General features: G+C 37.9%; 1 protein-coding gene and 1 long non-coding RNA gene across 22 annotated transcripts in view; one reads left to right on the top strand and one right to left on the bottom strand.

Moving 5' to 3' along the window:
- Positions 1 to 9,785, bottom strand: part of LOC127053482 (uncharacterized) — a 44,036-nt gene extending 34,251 nt beyond the window's left edge. For both annotated transcript variants that reach the window (XR_007775051.1, XR_007775050.1), the window contains exon 1: positions 9,609 to 9,785. This is a non-coding gene — a long non-coding RNA (uncharacterized LOC127053482). The remainder of the gene's footprint in view (positions 1 to 9,608) is intronic.
- ADD3 (adducin 3) overlaps positions 1 to 13,791 on the top strand; it is a 186,138-nt gene extending 172,347 nt beyond the window's left edge. For 18 of the 20 annotated variants that reach the window (XM_050958033.1, XM_050958022.1, XM_050958029.1 and 15 more), the window contains 3 exons: positions 2,079 to 2,202; positions 10,489 to 10,584; positions 11,455 to 13,791. In XM_050958033.1, coding sequence (XP_050813990.1) covers positions 2,079 to 2,202; positions 10,489 to 10,584; positions 11,455 to 11,753 — 519 coding nt within the window. In that variant the 3' untranslated portion in view covers positions 11,754 to 13,791. Of the gene's footprint in view, positions 1 to 2,078; positions 2,203 to 9,584; positions 9,635 to 10,488; positions 10,585 to 11,454 lie in introns of those variants that run through there. The other 2 variants (XM_050958042.1, XM_050958041.1) reach the window with 2 other exon arrangements.
- The last annotated feature ends 346 nt before the right edge of the window (positions 13,792 to 14,137 follow it).

Here is a 14,137-nt window from a genome sequence, read left to right as displayed (position 1 = left end):
ATTAGATAATTAACTTAGAACCATGTATCAATTGACCATGTTTAGGAGCAAGAAGGACTTCCAGTTCTGTGGTGATAATTTCTTACCTCCTTGAACACATACCTCTGATTTTTCTTCAGCACAATTGTATTTATTTCTGAATTATACAGATGGCCCTAATTATGCATAATTTTGCATACCCTGGTAGATAAACAAGGAAAATCCTCTTACTCTGACAATGATCTCATCTCATTTTTTGAGAGTGCAGCTGTCCCACAATGTTTGGGGTTATTCCTATTTCCTCACTTTTGTTACCTATACTCTTGAAATGGTACTCTTCTTTTTCTTTTTTTTTTCTTTTGTTATGTAGTGTAAGTTAATGTCATCTTATTGACTTGAACACTGTTTTCAGAACAAAACAACTACTAAGGTTCTCCATCTCATTTCATAAAATGGAACTTGAGAGCAGTTTGCTTGCTATAGAACAATCATAAACTGAAAGAATAAAATTATATTGAAGTGTAGATGGAGGAATTGTACACACCTTTCTGTAGGAATTGTAATAAGCAAGGTCTGAATAACTCAGACTCCATATTCCTGTAAATTACTGATGTAAATCTAGCCTGGGTTGACAGTGAAGTCCTGCTATTTTGATCGCTGTCAAGTGGCCAATGTAAAATAAGTTAGTCTTAATTAAGCTCTCTGTGTAGAGAGAGGTCCACATTTCATTGGTGCTTTTGTTAGAATTCTCAGCAGAATGAGCAAATATTCACTGGATAAAGAGTTATCACTCTTAGAAGCGGACCCTACAGAAGAGAGTTTAGGCACTGTGGTAAGAAAGGAAGAAGGAAGCTTACAAAGCTTCATTGTCTATAGGCAGGGGTCAGCAACCTTTCAGAAGTCGTGTGCCAAGTCTTCATTTATTCACTCTAATTTAAGGTTTCACGTGCCAGTCATACATTTTAACATTTTTAGAAGATCTCTTTCTATAAGTCTGTAATATAGAACTAAACTATTGTTGTATGTAAAGTAAATAAGGTTTTTAAAATGTTTAAGAAGCTTCATTTAAAATTAAAATGCAGAGTCCCCCCCCCCAGACCAGTGGCCAGGACCCAGGCAGTGTGAGTGCTACTGAAAATCAGCTCATGTGCTGCCTTCAGCACACATGCCATAAGTTGCCTATCCTTGTCTATAGGTGTTCTGTAGATTAGAATTTTTCATGAGATTTTCAAACATACATACATGATGGAGGAGTACAAGTTCCTGAAAGTCAGTGCAACTTAGTCTTGAGTCACGGCGTTTTTTGAAAATCTCACCCTTAGCATCCAGTCACTATCATTCAGACATTTTTCTCAAGCATTAAAATTCACTTTTGTAAAAATGAATTATCATGAGATTTTAGGTAAATCCATTGATTGAAATGGACAAAATGGCATTTTCAAAAGAGCTTAGATATTTGGACAACAGTTCACCGAAGCACTTATGTATATGCTTAAGTGCTTTAATAAATTTGCACCTTGGTGGCTAATCTGAGATCTTATACAATAAGCCACTGGTTCTCAAACTTTTGTACTGGTGACCCCTTTCACATAGCAAGCCTCTGAGTGCAACCCCCCCTTATAAATTAAAAACACTTTTTAATATATTTAACACCATTATAAATGCTGGAGGCAAAGTGGGGTTTGTGATGGAGGCTGACAGCTGACAACTCCTTGAGGGGTCCTGACCCCCAGTTTGAGAACCTTTGCAATAAGCAATCAATTAATGCCTGTTGCCACTTTATATCAACAGCAATAGATAAGTCACTGGCGGTCTCACCTAGTAGTTTCTTGAAGTAAATCACCACAAGTAAACTTTCTGATTATTTGAAAATAATACCCAAACCCACAGTATTTAAATAAGCAAATGTTTATAATATGCTTGGAAGCAAATACTTATTAATTGAGGCAATTCCAATTTGATTATTTGTTTTTGTATTCCTTCTGTCCATAAAGCTCCCTTTCTTGTAGGTCTGTTGTTCCCAAACCTTGGGGAAAGAAAGAAACTGAAATTGTAAATATTTTCTGTTACTTACTGTATCTGATTTTTTCTTTTTCCAGCCCATGCAGTTTGAGGAAGATGAGCATGCACCACCAGCCCCTCCCAATCCATTCAGTGATCTTACAGAAAAGGAACTGGACGAGTACAAGAAGGCAATTGAGCGCAAGCAACAAGGAGTGGAAGGTCAGTGGTCTAAACTGCCAAACGGGTTAAGTTTGAGGTGAATGCTTCTTAGAACCTATTCTGAAATAATTAACTACATATGAAGTGGTTGAGATTTTTAGTAGTAATTAGAACATAAGAACAGCCATACTGGGTCAAACCAAAGGTCCATCTTGCCCAGTATCCAGTCTTCCAACAGTAGTCAATGCCAGGTGTCCCAGAGGGAATAAACAGAACAGGTAATCATTAAGTGATCCATGCCCTGTTGCCCATTCTCAGCTTCTGGCAAAATTAAATCATGGCTGCTTGTTTAAAAAAATCTACTGTAATTAGTAGATTAAACATAACATATATACAAAATCGGAAACGAGAAGCATATTCATCTTATTGCATATGTACTGAATCCCATTACTCCCTTTCTAATGTCAGGTCTCTTGGATGTGTTATACTGGAAGCATTTTCTTTATGGAACTGAGGAAGCTGGTGATATTAAAATGTGATATTCTTTACTATTTTAAAGAAGAGAGTTGCTAGGGAATTATAGTGTAGTAAACGTATCCAAAAGAGAGAGAACATTTCATAGAATAATTCCAAAGCAGCTGAAATATTACACTCTATTGGTGTCATATTTCTTTGACAGGTTTATTTGCAATAGTCTTGCTGTCCTATTTAATTAAGGCAGCTAACAGTCAGGGTATGTTTAAAGATTCCCCGGCCAAACAAACCGCAAGTTAAACTAGAATATGGCTGTCTTTAACTGAAGTGCTATTACTAATGATAATGAAAGGGCACTACATCAGCAGGAATTAATCTAAACACTCATACTTAAATATTCTGAGTATTATTATTACAATTGGTTTATTATTTGTATTGTGGTCTCACCAAGGAGCTCTAATCATGGGCCAGAACCCCATTGTCCTAGGCGCTGTACAAACAGAACAAAAAAGACAGTCCTGTTACAAAGAGCTTACAATCTAAGATGAGACAACCGATTGATAGAGACAAACTGGGAGTACAAGGAAACGATGAGTCAGTATTGGTCAACCTGATAGGCCACTGTTTCAGTACACCACCAGCCTAATCATTGGAGGGGGTTGGGTTTTGAGTGTTTGTTTTTTTGGAAGACATCACAGCAGAGGAGGGATTTGAGGATACTGAGGGTAGTGGGTATTTATGGAGAGCTTCTCCCAGTTGTGAGGGGCAGCATGGGAGAAAGCACAGAGGTGCTTGTTGGAAATTTTAACCCGGGGGCAATGGAGACTGACTGGAAGCAGAAGTGACTGAGAGGTGATCAGTTGAGTGGCATAGCGTCAAAAGAGCCTTGAAGGTGAGTACAAGTCGCTTATGTTTGAGTAAGTAGAGAAGGGGGACCCAGAGGAGGAATGCAAAGAGAGGCGATGATATGTTTAAAGCCACAAGCTAGGGAAATATCTCTGCAGCACCAGTCTGAATGGATATAAGTGGTGGTGTTTTTGTTAAGAAGGCTTAAAATAAAACAACTAACCCCACTGGAAACTGCTTCCCTGGATTCTGTGAGAGCTCAGACAGAATTACCCCAGGAAGTGAGCTGGCTCAGTAAGATCAAACCTTTATCTGGTAGGCAGAGGATACTATAAAATAGGCCTCAATCCTTTACAGCAGGGGTCGGCAACCTTTCAGAATGGTGTGCCGAGTCTTCATTTATTCACTCTAATTTATGGTTTTGCATGCCAGTAATGCATTTTAACCTTTTTAGAAGGTCTCTTTCTATAAGTCAATAATATATAACTAAACAAAGTATGTTTACTTATGTAAAGTAAGTAAGGTTTCGAAATGTTTCAGAAGCTTCATTTAAAATTAAATAAAATGCAGAGCCCCCCAGACCGGTGGCCAGGACCCAGGCAGTGTGAGTGCCACTGAAAATCAGCTCGTGTGCCGCCTTAGGCATGCATGCCATAGGTTGCCTACCCCTGCTTTACAGGGACCAAGGACAGAGCTCTGTGAAACTCCCTTGGAAAGTGGGAGTGGGAATGAAAAATTAGGGAGGTAGGAGGAGAACCAAGAAAGGAGAGAGTCACAGAAGCCCAGGGGAGGACAAGATTAGTGTCAATGGCAGCTTGACAGGTCAATGAGGATGGAGTACTGGTTGTGAAGATTTGGCTAGGGAGTGGTCATTAGAGACTTGGTGAGAGCAGTTTCAGTGGAGTGCAAGGGATGGTGAACAGATTGGAGAATGTCTAGGGTAGAATTGGAGGAGAGGAATGAACATACATACATCTTATATCAGGAAAATATATGAAAAATCTCAGATCTTAGTCTGCATTGAAAGCTTTGTGCATCATAAGGCAAATAAGGTGCGTCTGAATGAATTTCCAAGGGGGTTAGCTAAGGCTTTTCAGTGGTATGTTATGCACTCAACATAATAAGAAAAAAAAATTCTATAATATACTTGAAAGATTCATTTCACTCTGGAAACTAATTTATCGTTGTTAATTGATACGTCTCAACAACAGAAAATTTAAAATAGTACTTTTTATTTAAAAGGCTCAGCAATCAAGTTCATTTGGATTATTGTATGTTTCCAAAAGGTCAGTCTCTGCCATTAGCAAAGCAGCTTTAACATGGCATCTGTGCTAGACTCAAATTGACAGCTGATGGTGGGGGTGTGGTGGGACAAAGCGGGTGTATTAATTCTTGTGAACACGGACCCAGTTCTGCCTCCACTGAAGTCAGTGTCAAAACTCTCAGCTTCAGTGGGAGCAGGAACAGCCCCTAAAACTGTAATATTGAGACTTGATATTTGAAGTTAAGTTTTAGAGAGGAAAAACTTACAATAATTTAATATAGCAGGTCGGTTAATTGCTAATTTTTATCTGAACAATTCTCTTGTATTAATCTGACAATAAAAGGACAATTAAACTAAAACACAATTTAAAAGCAAATGTAATATGGTCTGGTATAAATAGAACTTTCTATGTGTGGAGTTTGGCTATACCTATTTATTTGATTTGTTACCAGCTATGACATTGGGATTGACTAACTCCTAGTGACTTTTGACATATAAAGTTGTGGAGTTTTGTCCACTTTAACGGTAGTCATCAAAATAAAAGATGGAAAAAGCCAGCTAGATTCTGTCTTCCTGAAAATGCAAGATTTTTGCATGGGCTTAGACACTCTTTCTGTAATGCATAAAAGTTCATCTGAAAAATCAAATTCAAATGACCTAAAAAACCAATAATACACTGCTGGATCAAAAATATAGACTTATAGAAAGAGACCTTCTAAAAACAATAAAATGTATTACTGGCACGCAAAACCTTAAATTAGAGTGAATAAATGAAGACTCGCCATACCACTTCTGAATGGTTGCCGACCCCTGGTCTGTACGATGGCTGCCAAATCTCAGAGCAACAAACTATGTGCTAATTGTTCCTTGTTATCTGACTGCAACAGGACAGATGCAATTCATAGGGGAAAGCAGCAGAATTCCTTTCTCTAGTCAGTTTCTTGGTGCAAGTCCAGTATTCATGATCATTATTGTTTAACTGTTCTCTTCAAAGTAGTTTGAGAAGAGTAAGTAGTTCTTATTAATTAGCTAAATTGTGGAATTCAGTTTCAGAGATTAAGATCCTGATCAAACATTGAAGTCCTCCTATGGAGAGAGGCCTGTGAGAGGTCATAAGGGATTACAGAGGAATTGCTGTGCGCAGTAGTGTAGCCTTGTGGGTCCCAGAATATTAGAGAGATCAGCTGGGTGAGGTAGTATCTTTTACTGGACCAGCTTCTGTTGGTGAGAGAGACAAGCTTGTGTATCTCACCATCTCACCAACAGAAGTTGGTCCAGTAAAAGATTACCTCACTCACCTTGTGTCTTTTACAGAAAAGGCTGATTCACTGGCCACCTTTTCCTGCTTGACATAAGAAGAAATTAACCCTTATGTTAATAGCAACAGTACACCAGTTGCCCAGGACTGTTGTGATCTCCCCTCCCTCCCTCTCCCGCACCCCCCCCCCAACACTTTTTTGTTTGATGCTTTGATACCCAAGTTACATAGGCTATATTTATGCTATTTATAAGGTGCCTATACTGGCTTAGAAGGACCATCAACATCTAAATCTATTGACAGTTGAGAAAGTATATAAATTTTTCTAGATTATAATTATTCTTGCAGACAGAGCGGCTGCCTAGGTACTACTTAATCTTGTATTCCATTGTCATTGCAACTAATTCTACTTACTCTTACAGTTTGTGGTACATGCAGAAACCCTGGTTTAATAACTTAATTATCTATCTCCATTTATTTTGCTGTGTACTGCATATAGTTAAGTGTCGTTTTATAAAAGCCCATTGAAATGAATGACAAAGCTGTTATAAATTTACCACAAAACCACAAATTTCAATTTAGAACTGCAGTTCTTTGGTTCAGATACTGTCCAGCCAGTAAATTATTTCAAGAAAATTGTGTGGTTCAGCGCTAGGTGCTCAAGAGAACCACTAATTGCTTGCAGCATTTTTGGTGCCTTTTCCAAGCATTTTAAATCTTTCATTATAAGGCTTTTGTATTTTTGCACATTTTCCCTTTAATCTAAAATAGTGGAAATGTTCTTCACTTAAAAAAAGTACCTGTACAGGATGAATCTTTGCTTTTGTTTTAAATATGGGACAATCTCCTTTAGTTGAAGTAGCTGGTTGATTGTAAAACCATTGTCATCAGTCTGTACTAGAGCTCCACTAGTTCAGCCTTACTGAATTTGCCCTTAGGGGAGGACCTTTCTACAACAGGAAATGTCTCACCTCTGGTGGAGCACATTTCAGTACAGCATGGCCGTGGTAGAGTAGTGGCAGCTGTTGCTAGATTTAACATTAAAGGAGAGTTTTTTAACAGTGAAGAGGAATTAAAACTAAAAACTTGTTCTTTCCTCATATTTTGCTATTTCCCTAACTAATCATTTCTACTTCTCCACCCTGATAGACTCCCATGGCCACAATCCTAGCCCCTGTTCTTTACCTTTGACTCCATCTCCTCACTTCCTACCCTGCACTTCTTCTGTGCAAAATACCTTGTTAACCTCTTCAAAGAGGAAATTGACAGGTTCCAGCATTACCTCCTGCATCCCCACTTACCACCCTTCCATACCATACTATAACATGCTCTCTTCCACCTCCCCTCTCAGTAACCCACAAGCTTCTCATCTGTTCTCCTCTTCTAACCTTCCATGGGCCTCAGTGAGCTCATCCCATTTCTGGATCTTACCTCCGCTCCCATTCTCTCCTTTACCTTTCTCCTCAGCATCCATCCCATTGCAATGCAAGCATGCCTTAGTCTCTTCCATCCTTATCTCCACTTGCCTATACTATACAACTACCGCTCCATCTAGATTCTCCCTTTTATCTCTAAACTGACTGTGTCTTGTACAGTCACTATCTGAAGTTCTTCGCCAATCCAGCTTCTACCTTGCACTCCAATTCGGTGGCTCTCACCAAGCCTCTAATGACCTTTTCCTGGCCAAAGCAGACACAATATTCAATCTTTGCTCTCCTCAGTCTGTCCACTGCCTTCAACCAAGTTAACCATTCTTGAAATTGTATCCTCGCTCAGCTTTCATGACTGTCCTCTCCTGGATCTCCTACCTTTAATTGCTGCTTCTGCATTTCATTAGGAGGACTTTCTTCATTCCCTACCAAACTTCTGTGGGAGTTCCACAGGGCTCTGTTCTTGGCCCCCTCCTCTGCAACTTGTCTCTGGGCAATCTCATTTGTAAATGACATTAACTATCAACTCTCAGCTGACAACTCATGTATACCTGTCCGGTCCTTTCTGTATACACTAAAATCACTGTCAGTCTTTCAGATGTCTCCTTGTGGAAGCCCAGATATCATCTTAAAATAGGGGTGGCCAAAACAGAGCTCTTAATCTTCCTCCCATTGTCTCCCCTCCTCTCTGTGGAAAACCTCCTTATCTCTGTCACACAGGCCTATAGGTGTTGTCTTCAGCTCAACCATCTCTCTGGATCATCACATCCAGGCAGTGTTAAAATGCTGCTAGTTCTTCCTGCTTAACATCTCTAAGGTGGGGGGGATTACAGGAGTCAACCAGAAAGCGTTTGGGGGTTGATTTATCGTGTCTAGACTATATGCAATAAATCAACCTCCGCTGGATCGATCGCTGCCCGCCGATTTGGCAGGTAGCATAGACATATCCTAAGCTATGACCTTTGACGTCCATCCACACAGCTACATCTCTTGTCCAGGCCCTGATTATCTCACGTCTCATGTACTGCAACCTATTCCTCTCTAGCCTTGATAGATGCACTCTTTCTCCACTTAGATCCATTCATAATACTGTTGCAAAGATCATTTTCCTGGGTTGTTGCTTTGACCATGTCACGCCTCTCTTTGCATTTCTTCAATGGTTGTCCCTTCTCCCTTGCATCAGACACAAACTACTCATCTTGACTTTTAAGGCCCTTCATGCCCAATCTCCACTCTACCTCTTGTATGCTTTTGAGATGTCAGATTGCCCCCACTCTACCAATGGTTCCAGCCTTCAGCACCCATTTGTTAAACTTTCAAACAAGCACCGTTGTGCTTTCTCCCTTGGTACCCTCATGTGTGGGAGGTCCTTGTAAATATCCTCATTGCCCACCTTTAAATCCCTCCTTAAAACTCTTTTGCCATGACCCCTACCAAAAAAACCCAACCCAATCCTGACTCTGTTGGTTAGCTAGTGTAATGAGACCTCAGTTTTTCATGCTAACCAGTGTTTCCTTGTGCTCTCCCAGTCTCTCTCTTCTCTGCTTATACTGAGGGCTTATCTAGATGAACAGTAAGTTCAAGGTAAGATGGGGTGTAAATCTACCAGACGTTAGTGTGCCAGTCACTAACAGTCCATCTGGATGGACCCTGTTACCACACATTAAAATTTCCCTAGTGTGCTTTGATCTACTCTGCTTTAAAACATGACTAAGTCAGTGTGCACTAGGGAACCTTTAGTGCACAGTAGCAGGATCTATAGGGACAGTTAGTATTCAGCACACTACAAACCTTTAAGTTCTGTGGGGAAGGAACTGTCTTTTGTAATGTGTTTGTACAGCTCCTAGCATAATGGAACCTTCACCCACAATTGGGGCCCCTAGGCACTACTGCAATGTAAATAATAATAATAAAAAAACAATGTGGAGTTAATTGGGTTGACAAACTGGAAAACAGTAAGTGGGTGACCTTATTGAACTTTGATTTATGGCATTATGGGCATACTGCCATTGTTTATGTTGGGGCAGGATAGCACATCTTGAAACCTTGCCATGCTATAGTTCTTACTCTCACATGATAAGAGCAAGTTGCAACCATCCTGGGAAAACTTAAAAATGATTGCTCTTTGAGAACTGCAGAATTTTATCTTAGTTGATTTTACTTTATATAGGAACTAAAGCACCAGAAGACTTACACAACGATGGAAGTCGAATAAATACAGTAACGTTCATTTTGTACTGTCTTCTGATACTGTGTATTGCAGATAGGAATAGTTGATCCTTTGAAAGGAGAGAGATGTCACCATAAATTGGGAAACACATACCAAAAAATAAAATTTTAAACATTTACAGGTAGATTTTTTTCCCATCAGTACAGATGATAGGAATAGAAAGTAAAAGCCTATGAACCCTCATTTATCAAAAATAATATTCTTAAATGGTATAGTTTTCTGTTTGCTATAAACTTGGCAATATCATTGGCAATGTCTTAACTCTGAAATGCCAGTATTTTAAAGCACAACTTTGTAATTTCTTATTTTCAAAAGCTTAAAGATTCAAAGGTAAAAACATTTTCAGTAATCTTTCCTATATCCCCAAGATTTTCATCCACTTCAGTTAAAAGCATTTTATAACTTTTTTATATTGCTACTCCTTATCAGAATTACTAATTCAGTATTGCTTAACAATAGCATTTTAATACATTCTCATGAACTAATACTGCGTGGCTGACTTTCATAGTTTAGACTTTTTAAGGGTATGAATAGTATCATGATTTCTTGTATGTCATATAGTTAATGGTGAGATGAAGCCACATATGCATGGGCTGCCTGCTCCCTTGTGTTCAGCCTTGTTTTTAATTATTTATATAGAAGAGCTAACATCTGATAACTGTTAATGGATGATGACTGTAATAACTTCCTAATAATGTGTTTAAGCTATTGTATATTAACTTCTTGACAACATTAGCATGAACAGTTCAATGCTAGCAGAGCTGTAAAGATTGTATGTACTAACACTGATGATCTTGTTCATTTTTATTTTTGCATGGCTACTAATTCAAATCTTGTCCTGCAGATGCTGAACAGGAATTAGTCTCAGATGATGGTTCATCTGTGTCACAAATTCAGTCACAAACACAGTCCCCGCAAAATGTCCCTGAAAAATTAGAAGGTATTAAATACAGCTTCCTATAAAATGAAAAGAGCTCTAATAACCTGGGTCACTGATTGTTTCATTATATCCTTTAAGTAAGGTGCAATATAGCCTGCTTTCAGTATTTTAGAAACTGGGATTTAAGTATTTCAGTACGAGATTCTTGCCGCTTACAACTAGTGAGTTTATGAAGCCTGCATCTTTCCAGACTTTTATCAACTCCAATTTTTCATTTAAATTGAGTAGACAAGTTCTCAAAGTCGGCTGGTCAAAAACTGATCTAGTTAACTATAGTGTCATGTGTGAGTCCGTCTTAGTATATAACTGAATTATTTTCCCCAATAAACATTTTTCCTGTTGTGAAATCCACACAATAAAATCACATATTAATAAAATGGGAGGCATGTATGTTGTCTATTGCTCCCTGTAATGTAGCTATTATATTTTTTTTTTGTATAACAATCTTCCAGAAGAGAGCCTCTGTTAATACATAATCAGCAGAAACAATACAGCATGTTTTTAAAGGTTTGTATTCTGAAAGGTACCCTGCATAGTGGGTCATCTTCATATGTTGGCCTAGTGCAGGCACAAATAATTCTAACTGCACTTTAGGCTGTTTAGACTTCTAAGTACTTGACTTACCCTTGGATACGAATGGGCTGTATCCTTTAATGAAATTTGCACACTATTACATTTGTATCATTTGACATAAACAAAATAAAGAGCACAGAAGACGGGAAAAACCCACATCTGAGCACCTTAAACTTTGCAGCAGTTCATATCTGAATCCAAATCCAGACTTCATAGTCCAGGCCCATTTCTGATTTTTTGCATAGACATTGCTCACAAAAATAAGAATAATAATAGTGGAACTCTCCATTTTCATAGAAAATCATGAAGATATGTATGCCCAGAATGCTAACCTCATCTCCACAGAGGTACCTGTTGTGGTGGTGAATGGCAAGGAAGATATGCATGACGTGGAAGAAGATCTCACCCAGCGGGTCAGTCAGTTAACCACTAGTACTGTGGAGAGCGTAGAGATTACAATTAAAACTTCTGAAAAGATTGAAGAGACCCTGTCCCCTGAGGGCTCCCCTTCAAAATCTCCATCAAAGAAGAAGAAGAAATTCCGCACTCCGTCTTTTCTGAAAAAGAACAAAAAGAAGGAGAAGGTGGAAGCATAACTGCAGCTCTGTTGCTAAGAGAAGGCATTGCACATTTTTAAAAACCACATTTAAGTCTAACATTAACAAAGTAGTGTTAGGGTTGTGCAGTAAACTGGACCTTAACCTATGAACAGAACTGGAAAAGGTTTTACTAAAAACCATCTTCTGTTAAATAAGAAACTAATTCATCTCTCACTTAGTGTCCAAAATTACCGAGGGTTTGAAACATTCAGTAGTTTCACGTAGAGCTACACTGGCAGGTGCTTTAATACTATCATAGTGAGATCAGATACCATTGTAGTACATTGTTGTGGCAAGTTACACTTGGAGTATTTTGCAGACCTTAAAATCTTCAGCACAGTTGAAGTCTCTAATAGAGTTACTGTTGAGTGATTATATGAATTTTCATTTTTAAACTGCTGCCTCACTTGGTAATCATATAATACTTTTTTGTATTGTGATTCAGACCATATATTTTGTTTCTGTACCCTGCTTCAGTGGGTGCATATTAACAGCACGCCTTTAAATCTTTTAAGGTTAGGTTATATAGAATATTATACACTGGCACATATTAGAAGAAAAACTGTAAGATAATTTTTATTTGGAATTATACAAAATGTGTAAGAAGTCCATTCATCAAAACTTTTTTGCCAAATATTTCATTTTAGTGAAATATAATTTTTGAATACTTCTTTTTTATTCTATCAGTTGGAAAAAAAACCCTTATTTTTCAATAAAGGGGATTTTATACACTGAACATAACTTAGTTAAACTATGGCAAAACAAAATAAGATTTTATATGTTGAAATGTTTGTATACCATTTAGTATAAAAGTATTATACGCATGTAAGCCAAGTATCTAACAGTAGAGTGTATTTAAGGATGCTTGGTTTAGAGTATACTTAAATATAATTCAGGAATCCAGGGACTCAGCTATCAAAGGATTAAAACATATAAAATTAAACTGGATTCATGTTTAAATCTTACTGTGTTTTTTCCCTCATGGCATTGCTAATGAATGAAGAAAAATAATCTCTTAACAAAACCAAATGAAGGAAACAAAACTGTTAAAAGGGAAAGTGAAATAGTAAGAAAATAGAATGATGCAAAGAAAGTATAAGTTTGGTGATTATTTTTTATTAAATATATGATATGGATTGTGAGGTATTTTTATTAAATCAGCAAAATCACATTTCCATATTAGAAGTTAAAATAACTTACATGGTTTCACATGGAGATCTACTCTTCTTTCTCATTTTCATTTGAATTTTAAAAGGGTCTTATTAATCTGTGTTGTGTCCTTCAGACAAACCCAGAACAAAGTAGATCTTAGTGTCATGGGTAGTGGCAATAGTGCCGCTTACTCGTTTTTGCAGATATTTTCATTTTTGCTTTTTACTGTATTGTAAAAAACAAGCTAAACATAGAAATTAACAAGGTTTTTTTCTTCTCAAATTTGTCATAGAACATCAGTTATTGCAATAGCAAATAACTTTTAAAGATCAGTGTGATTCCCAGATTGCCAGTTGAAATATATACAATATATAGATTAAGTATGGCTGGAGAGTGGTTTGGCATGCAAAGATGTTGATTATCCTATGTTCTGGGGCTGGTTAGCTTTGACCGTGTAAGTGTGACAATGCATATTGGAATGGATCCTGGAAATGATATTCTAGTTATCACTAAATACTGGAAACAGTGTTTTTAATCTGAGTGGACACTTCCAGTTGCTTAACTTGGGGTTGTTGTTTTTTTTAAGTTCTACATTATTTGTGTTGTATTACAACATATGTAGAAGCAGTAACCTGTGAACTATGCTTTTCATAACTTTTTTTAAAAAATATATCTAAATGAATGCAATGTGCATAAATATTTTTTAAAATGCAACCGTGAACTATTTGCACCTTTTGCTAATGCCTATATTTACTTGCTTTGGCATAAAGAATGAGCCAGCCAACTCTGTGTCCTGTGGAAAATATATAAATGTTATCTGAAATTGCTCATAGATGTAATGCTAATTAATGTTAAATCACAAATAAACAGTATTTTAAATAGATGGATTTTGCACTACAGTCTTTCATTGTGTTCATTTGCCTGTCAAATGTCATTTTATTTTTGTATGTTACTATAAAGATTACATAAGACAGTGGTTTTCAAACTGCGGGTCGCGACCCAGTACTGAGTCACAGAATGTAAGGCACTGGGTCATGGTGGCTCTGGTCAGCACTGCCAACCCGGTCGTTATAAGTCCCATCGGCAGAGCTGCCCAGCTAAGGCAGACTAGTCCCTACCTGTTCTGATACCACGCTGCGGCCTGGAAGCAACCAGCAGCGGGTATGGCTCCTAAGTATGGGGGCTATGTGCCTCTACCCTAGCCCTGAGCCTCCCCCAAACCCGGAGCC

This window comes from Gopherus flavomarginatus, chromosome 6 (assembly GCF_025201925.1).
Source record: "Gopherus flavomarginatus isolate rGopFla2 chromosome 6, rGopFla2.mat.asm, whole genome shotgun sequence".
Taxonomy (NCBI): Eukaryota; Metazoa; Chordata; order Testudines; family Testudinidae; genus Gopherus; species Gopherus flavomarginatus.
This window is presented reverse-complemented; position numbering and strand designations above follow the sequence as displayed.